We start from the raw sequence: 8,967 nt of genomic DNA on the forward strand, positions 1-8,967 counted from the left end.
GCAATCTCCTCCTCCCTCGCCTTTACCTAATCCCTTGCCTGCCCTGTTTCCCCGCTGAGCTCCTCAAACACTTCGCATCTCTCCCCGTTATTCCAGTCTACCTGGTGAAAAGGTTATTTGAGGACCTTGTCTACGCTGCCCCTACCTGATCCCGCTCCCGGCGCCACAGGCTGGGCCCCAACAGGAGCTCCTCAATCTAAGTGTCTAGGAGAAACCCAGGGAGTCTCCACGAAGGAGGGACTTTACCCACTACAGACTAAAACTGGCCTCGGAATCGCCTTCCTGGAGATTCGGCCCAGCGGCTCTCAGGAGTCGGTAGGGGCAAGAACGTTTCCCCGGTGCAGTGGAAGAAGACTGCGGGCCAGCCAGGGACTCGGGATCCGGGGACAGGGCCTCGGCAGGCGCCCGCCTGGAAGCCCGCAGCCCAGACGCGGACGCCCCACTGCTCAGCGGGACACAACTCGGGCCTTGCCCCGGAACGCCGCTTGGACAACAACCTTTCCGCCGAGTGCAGGCCGAGCGCTTTTGGGCGCAGCACGCAGGAACCGGAAGTCAATGGAGGAAGACTGGACTTACTGATTCAACTTGGAGATGAGCGGGTCTGTCCTCTTCACGGCGGGAGGTAGGGTGCTTGGAACACTGGGGTGATTTCCCGTCTGTCATTAGCCTCTGACCCTAGAGGCTAATGGAATACGGCTGGAGGTATTCTGGAGGAACCTGGAGTGTTTCCTTCCTCATGTCCCTCATGTCCTAGAGTGTTTCCTTCCTCATGTCCCTTGTTCAGGCCCCTCTCCTGGGGCCCCAGCCTAGCTGACGAGGCAGTTTTCGGAACATTTGTGCTTCCCCGGCCTCAGGGTCCACGGGTGGCTCCTCAGAGTGGGCGGATGGTTCAGATTCTCACAGCCGCTTGCTTACCTCTGGCCGCATTACTTTCCTGTGGCTGCGATGTTAGAGTGACTTCCCACTGGTTTTACAAAGTTATGCATTGTATGGTGTTTCTCATACTTGCAAAAACGTCATGTAGAAGTCTTGAAAAGTGTACGGAAGAAAGTAAAACTGCCCTTAAATCTATCACTTAGCTGAAACATTTCTTATAAACGTATAAAATTTAATTTTATTTAGTTCCACCAGATGAGATACTAAAATGTGAAAATGGAAGTGAAGACAAAACCCTTTTTTTTTTTTTTTTTTTGAGACAGAGTTTCGCTCTTGTTGCCGAGACTGGAGTGCAATGGTGCGATCTCGGCTCACCGCAACCTCCGCCTTCCGGGCTCAAGCGATTCTCCTGCCTCAGCCTCCCGAGTAGCTGGGATTACAGGCATGTGCCACCACGCCCGGCTAATTTTGTATTATTAGTAGAGACAGGGTTTCTCCATGTTGGTCAGGCTGGTCTCGAACTCCCGACCTCAGGTGATCCGCCCACCTCGGCCTCCCAAAGTGCTGGGATTATAAGCGTGAGTCACCGCGCCCGGCCTAAGACAAACCTTAACAGGAAATATTAGTTACAAAAAGATTCCTCTAAATTAAAAATATCAGAAACTTTAAGCAGTTGGAATAATTATTTCAACTACTTGCTTCCTGATGGGTATAAAATACAATTTTCTAGGTAGTAAAACTTCGGACTGATCCATAAATATCGGAAGACATCTCTCGTGACTTGAAAACAACAAAAGCTCTATTTAAAACTCTATATAATATAGTTTAAAAACTAATCCTCTTTTAAAGATGATTCTCGGGCCGGGCACAGTGGCTCACGCCTGTAATCCTAGCACTTTGGGAGGCCGAGGTGGGCGGATCACGAGGTCAGGAGATGGAGACCATCCTGGCTAACACTGTGAAACCCCGTCTCTACTAAATATACAAAAAATTAGCCGGGCGTGGTGGCAGGCGCCTGTAGTCCCAGCCACTTGGGAGGCTGAGGCAGGAGAATGGCGTGAACCTGGGAGGCGGAGCTTGCAGTGAGCCGAGATCGGCCACTGCACTCCAGCCTGGGCAACACAGCAAGACTCCGTCTCAAAAAAAAAAAAAAAGATGATTCTCCAAGACAATTTAATATTGTCCTCTACTAGTTCTTAAATTCCAGGAAAGTATTTGTGACTTTGCAAAGGATCTAGTCAAGCTTGCAACTAACCCCAAAGGAAGTAGGACATCCAACTTATGTTTTGCTAAATTTTCCTTTTAGAAAGGTGGAGATGCTTTCTGACCCCGTCGAGGTCATCCCTGTTCTGGGCCTTACATAATTTCTGCTGTCGGAAAAAATCCACTACACCTAAGAAAATTACTCCCAATGTTACTTTTTGTGATGAAAATGCAAAGGAGCCCGAAAATGCACTTGACAAGCTCTTCTCTTCAGAACAGCAGGCTTCCATCTTGCATGTGTTGAATACAGCATCTACTAAAGAACTTGAAGCTTTCCGATTGCTTCGTGGAAGAAGGTCCATCAATATCGTAGAGCACAGAGAAAACTTTGGGCCATTTCAGAATTTAGAGAGTTTAATGAATGTGCCCTTGTTTAAGTATAAAAGTACAGTTCAAGTTTGTAACTCCATACTTTGTCCAAAGACTGGACGGGAAAAAAGAAAGTCACCGGAAAACCGGTTCCTGAGAAAGCTCCTCAAACCAGACATAGAAAGAGAAAGACTTAAGGTATATTCTTCATGTCTGCTATACTGCCTAATATTTGAGAACCTACTCTAGAAAGCACTCTTCTGGGCATTGGGTTGGGAAGTGGCTAAGACAGGGTTCTTCAGGTTTAGTTGGCAAGTGTATGATCACTACCAAATAATGAGATGTACAGATAGTAAATTGGCAGTTGAGAGGAGAGAAAACAATGGGCTGTGACTGTTGTGGAAAGTTTACTGGAAGAACTCAATTTAGATCTTAAAAGAGAGATCCTTTGGATGGGAGAGGAGGGCATTGTAGGTAGAAAGAACAGTTGATGTTGAGAAGCAGGTCTAGGCAAGGCTTATTTAAGAGGAGTGTCGTTGGAGATACTAGGCTGTGTCTAAGGATGATGTTAGGATTAATGAGAAATTAAGGAGCAAAGATAGGTTATGGCCAGTGAGTGACTTTAGAACATTATACCAGTCTTTCCGGCAGAATTTAAAATTATTTTCTGTACCTTTTCTCCTTTAAAAAGCATTTTATCTTGAATCATGCAAGTCTATAGGTAAGATTAAAAAAAAAAAAAAAAAAAAAAGCGGCTGGCTCACACCTGTAATCCCAGCACTTTGGGAGGCCAAAGCGGGCGGATCACAAGGTCAAGAGATCCAGGCAATCCTGGCCAATGTGGTGAAAGCCCATCTCTACTAAAAATACAAAATTTAGCTGGGCATGGTGGCGTGGGCCTGTAGTCCCAGCTACTCGGGAGGCTGAGGCAGGAGAATCTCTTGAACCTGGGAGGCAGAAGTTGCAGTGAGCTGAGATCACGCCACTGCACTCCAGCCTGGCTACAGAGCAAGACTCTGTCTCAAAAAAAAAAAAAAAAAAAAAAAAACCATTCTAAAAGCAATTCTTTTTCCATTGTCTTAAAAAAATAAATACTACAAATATTTGACACAGCAGTCAATTTTTTTTTTTTTTTTTTTTTTTTTTGAGACAGAGTCTTGTGCTGTCACCAGGCTGGAGTACAGTGGCATGATCTCACAACAACCTCCACCTCCCAGGTTCAAGCGATTCTCCTGCCTCAGCCTCCTGAGTAGCTGGAACTACAGGCACACGCCACCACACCCAGCTAATTTTTGTATTTTTGGTAGAGATGAGGTTTTACCATGTTGGCCAGGATGGTCTTGATCTGTTGACCTCGTGATCCACCTGCCTCGGGCTCCCAAAGTGCTGAGATTACAGGTGTGAGACACTGCGCCCGGCCACAGCACTCAAGTATTAAACTTTAGAGGAACTCATGTCCTGTGTAACATTGCTTGATAATCATTATCTCATAAAAATCATAAGCACCATTTTTTTTCTGGACCAGTGGGTCCCAGTTTTTTGAGGAATATGGGTACTTTTGAAAACCTGATGAAAGCTGTGGACCCTCTTCCCATAGAAAAAGATATAGCACATATACACAGAATACTACACAGTTTCAGAGGACTGGCAGATTCTGTTAAGTCCACTCATGGACTCCAAGTAGAACTGCTGCAATTGATCTGGAACATATTTTAACCAAATTCTTCAGGGAGGATTCTCACCCAAATTCATGGCCAAAACTATTTATACCCAGATTAGAGTGGAGTTGCATCTTATTTAGGGGGCTGGATTTTAAGTCAGTTTTTATGGAGATAAAAGTCATGCAGTAAAATCCTTTAAGAAAAAATCGATTGCCCACTAAGTATTGTGTGTAGTCTGGTTCAGTAATGCTTGTGCACAGTAAAGCTTGAGAGTCACTGAGCTAAAGAAAACCAAAAGGAAGTCTGTATTTTGGGCATCTACACTATTTTGTCTTTAAGATATTTATCCAGTCCTTAGCAATGAAAGGGAGATGGGTATACAACTAATTGTTCCTGTTTATTTGCCTCTGTATCTATAGAACATATTAGTTTGTTAATATAACTAAGTGAGCCATGTTGGGGAAAGGTGATAGCATTGTACTTCATCGTCAGCCCAGACTTGATAGTAAGCAAAATCTAAATATTCAATTACTTATTATATATCTCCTCTTAGAAGCCCTATAGGCAACCCAAACTTAATGCATTAAAAACAAACCAAAACAAAACAAAAAAATTTCTTCCCACCTTCCCTCGGTCATGTGACTCCTATTTTCGTCATCATTAATGATGCCATTCAGTCACTGATATAAAACTGGAATTATTCTAGACTCCTCGTTAAACCTATATATTTATTCTGCTCCCACTATCTGTTTCTTTTCCTTCTGTCATTGTCTTCAATTCTTAACACTTTCTCATGTTGTAACAGGTACCTAACACAGATCCCTACCTTTAGTTCCCTCCAGCCCATCTTTTACACCATCAGTGATTTTTCTGAAATGTAAATCTTATGTTAGTCCTTAAAATTCTGTTTTTTTAGTGGCCGCTGTAGCACTCAGGATAAAGCAAGTTACTTACCTTTATAGACATCTGCCTTGTCCTCTGCCCTTTTCCTATTCGGTCTTTATTCTACTGCCAGAGTGTGAGATGTCAAACAGCCTATCTTTCCAGACATCTGGGTGAAATAACTTCCCATTTACTGTCTCATTCTCCTAGTCCTCCAGTAAACCTTCCCTGACCACTTCTCTCTACAATAGTTTTATGGTGGCATTTCTTATAATGTACAGTTATGTTTGTTGTTTCCTAGTATCTAGTGCAGACCTTGGCTACACTTGAGTTTGAATGCCTACTTTGGGCAAGGTGCTGAGAATGAGTATAGGTCCTTTATCTATAAACTGACTGCTGCTGGTTACCTTTTAATAATAATTACTCCTTGGTGGCTCACACCTGTAATCCCAGCACTTTGGGAGGCAGAGGCGGGTGGATCACTTGAGATCAGGAGCTCAAGACCAGCCTGGCCAACATGGTGAAACCCCGTCTCTACTAAACATACAAAAATTAGCTGGGTGTGGTGGCAGGTACCTGTAATCCCAGCTACTCAGGAAGCTGAGGCAGAAGGATTGCTTGAATCTGGGAGGGGGATGTTGCAGTGAGCTGATTGTGCCACTGCACTCCAGCCTGGGTGACCGAACGAGACTCCATCTCAAACAAAATAATAATTACTCCTGCATTTCTTTAATAATTCTCAGTTTATAAACTATAAATAAGTTTATATTACATAAACTAGTTAGGCATTCTGAATTTGTAGATTATGTTTGCATCTAAAATATTTACACTTCTGGCCAGGCGCGGTGGCTCATGCCTGTAATCCTAGCTCTTTGGGAGGTCAAGGCAGGTGGATCATGAGATCAGGAGATCGAGACTATCCTGGCTAACACAGTAAAACCCCATCTCTACTAAAAAAAATATTAAAAAATTAGCCGGGCGTGGTGGCGGGCGCCTGTAGTCCCAGCTACTCGGGAGGCTGAGGCAGGAGAATGGCATGAACCCAGAAGGTGGAGCTTGCAGTGAGTTGAGATCGCACCACTGCACTCCAGCCTGGGTGACAGAGCGAGACTCCATCTCAAAAAAAGAAAAAACTAAAATGTTTATACTTCTAATTAAATCAGTCTTTTCTTTTAGGCAGTTAATAGTATCATATCTATCGTTTTTGGTACTCGAAGAATTGCCTGGGCTCACCTTGATCGTAAATTGACAGTGCTGGACTGGCAGCAAAGTGACCGTTGGAGTTTAATGAGAGGAATATACTCATCATCAGTCTATTTAGAAGAGGTAAGGCAGTTGCACCTCCAGATTCCTACCTGCTAGAGCTCCTTGTGTAGTTGAATCTTCTGGTCCCAAAAGGAATGTAATAAAATAGTAAAGATGGGTTTTCTTCTGGTACTTGTTACTCACTTATTCCTATTATGTTTTCCATCACCTTTGATTTTTAAAAATTCAACCTTTAGTTCAAGAAATGCCTTATGCATCAAAGGCAGATACTGAGAAAATCAATGGTATTTCATTCTAAATGTTCTAGAACATTATCACTCTTTTATTTATAAAGCTTATTTTTCAAAATGCCATCACATTGTCTCATTTGAGTTTTCAAAACCTTGCGAAATGGTCAGGAATTATCACCTTAATGGTCAGGAATTACCACCTTGATTATACATATGAAATCTGTGGTTCAGTCAAGCATCTGATGTGATTAGTCAGTTGCAGAGGTGATTGATTCTTGCTAGTTATTCTAACCATATGCTCTATCCCAGAAAATGTTTGAAGGTTTAGTAAAACAGTTTTAAGTTGTCTAATCTTAAAGCCAATACATATTTTAGAAATTATGAAGTCCACTGTACAGATCAAGAAACTGGTACTTAGGAGGACTAAACAGCTTAGCTTAGCTGTTGTTGTGACATAACCATGACCAGAACCAGACTGCTCATAAAATGGCTTTTTCAGTTATTTCAAAATTGTCAATATAGTATAAATTAACTAATTATAATATTTTTAAATAGAAGTGGGACAGAGAGGGGACCAAACATAAAATGTAATGAATTATTTCTGCTCCTTTATTTTGTCTTTTTTTAAAAGATTTCCTCGATCATTTCAAAGATGCCTAAAGCAGATTTCTATGTTCTGGAAAAAACAGGACTTTCCATTCAGAACTCATCTCTGTTTCCAATACTGTTACATTTTCATATCATGGAAGCCATGCTGTATGCCTTATTAAATAAAACTTTTGCCCAGGATGGGCAGCATCAGGTGCTGAGCATGAATCGAAATGCAGTGGGGAAGCATTTTGAACTGATGATTGGTGACTCCCGGACTAGTGGAAAAGAGCTAGTGAAGCAGTTTCTCTCCGATTCTATACTGAAGGCGGATCCTCGGGTGTTCTTCCCATCAGATAAAATAGTCCACTACAGACAGATGTTTTTATCTACTGAACTACAAAGAGTAGAAGAGCTTTATGATTCATTATTACAAGCTATTGCCTTCTATGAATTAGCAGTGTTTGACTCTCAGCCTTAGAATTCTGAGGTTAATGTGCTAAAGTATAATTATTAGCTCTAACGTAACACCAACTGTTGTGAACATCCATGTTATTGGAAAAGAACACATTTTCAGTGTATTTTAGATGTTTAAATTCTGACTTTTGGCTATTAAATGGTTTACACAATAAGCCAAGACCAAATCAATAAACATTTTATGAGATTCTGTGCCTCTCAGGTTAATGTGTTAAACAGTAACATGGGGCTTGGTGCAGTGGCTTATGCCGATAATCCCAGCACTGTGGGAGGCTGAGGCAGGAGGACTGCTTGTGCCCAGGAGCTCAAGAGCAGCCTGGGCAACATAGCAAGACCACATAATTTTTAAACATTTTTCATTAAAAAAAAGAAACAGTAAGATGCCAAATTGACAAAACAAGAAACAAAGTTATCTCCCTTTAAAAGCAAATACTATCTATACTAAACATTTGCATTATTATCATATTGTTAAAATAGGGAATAATGGTTTTCCTAGGTGGTACTTATTATAAGAATAAAGCTGGCCATGCATGGTGGCTCACGCCTGTAATCCCAGCACTTTGGGAGGCTGAGGCGGGTGGATCACCTGAAGTCAGGAGTTTTGAGACTGGCCTGACCAAAGTGGAGAAACCCTGTCTCTACTAAAAAAAAATACAGAATTAGCCAGGTGTGGTGGCGCATGCCTGTAGCCCCAGCTACTCAGGAGGCTGAGACAGGAGAATCACTTGAACCGGGTGGCAATGAGCCGAGATCGTGCCATTGCACTCCAGCCAGGGCAACAAGAGTGAAACTCCGTCTCAAAAAGAAAGATTAAAGCTAAAGATAACTGATAATACAGCTTATAGAATCGTCCTCTCTTATTCTCTAAGTAGAATGTGGTTTGCTACACTGCCTCCAAAAGCCGATTTTCTTTTTTTGAGACAGGGTCTCACTCTATCACACAGGCTAGAGTGCAATGGCACAATCACAGTTCACTGCAGCACCTCCTGGCCTCAAGCAATCCTCCTGCCTCTATCTCTTGAATAGCTAGGACTACAGGCACATGCCACCATACCCGGCTAATTTATTTTTTGTAGAGACAGGGTCTTACCTTGTTGCCCAGGCTGGGCTCAAATTCCTGGCCTCAAGCAGTCCTCCTGCCTCAGCCTCCCAAAGTGCTGGGATTACTGGTGTGAGCCACCATACCCAGCCCCAAAAGATGACTTTCATCAGCTCAACTCTTATTACCCAAAAACAAACAAACAAGCTTTGTCTAATAGGCTCTTTTTTTTTCTCTTTTTTTTTTTTTGGAGACCTAGTCTGGCTCTGTTGCCCAGGCTGGAGTACAGTGGCATGATCTCGGCTCACTGCAACCTCTGCCTCCTGGGTTCAAGCAATTCTCCTGTCTCAGCCTCCCAAGTAGCTGGGACTACAGA

General features: G+C 42.8%; 1 protein-coding gene across 1 annotated transcript; it reads left to right on the forward strand.

Moving 5' to 3' along the window:
• Positions 1-230: 230 nt before the first annotated feature.
• TEFM (transcription elongation factor, mitochondrial) lies at positions 231-7,739 on the forward strand. Its single transcript, XM_511389.8, has 4 exons — positions 231-622; positions 2,183-2,646; positions 6,168-6,317; positions 7,119-7,739. The coding sequence occupies exons 1-4, from the start codon at positions 592-594 to the stop codon at positions 7,554-7,556; spliced, it is 1,083 nt and encodes a 360-aa protein (XP_511389.2). The 5' UTR covers positions 231-591; the 3' UTR covers positions 7,557-7,739.
• Positions 7,740-8,967: the final 1,228 nt, after the last annotated feature.

Source organism: Pan troglodytes, chromosome 19, assembly GCF_028858775.2.
Source record: "Pan troglodytes isolate AG18354 chromosome 19, NHGRI_mPanTro3-v2.0_pri, whole genome shotgun sequence".
Classification (NCBI taxonomy): Eukaryota; Metazoa; Chordata; class Mammalia; order Primates; family Hominidae; genus Pan; species Pan troglodytes.

Coding starts and splice junctions, on each gene's coding strand:
- TEFM (XM_511389.8), top strand. CDS start 592: ATGAGCGGGTCTGTCCTCTTCACGGCGGGAG. Junction 2,647..6,167: donor TAGAAAGAGAAAGACTTAAG/GTATATTCTTCA, acceptor CTTTTCTTTTAG/GCAGTTAATAGTATCATATC. Junction 6,318..7,118: donor CATCAGTCTATTTAGAAGAG/GTAAGGCAGTTG, acceptor TTTTTTTAAAAG/ATTTCCTCGATCATTTCAAA.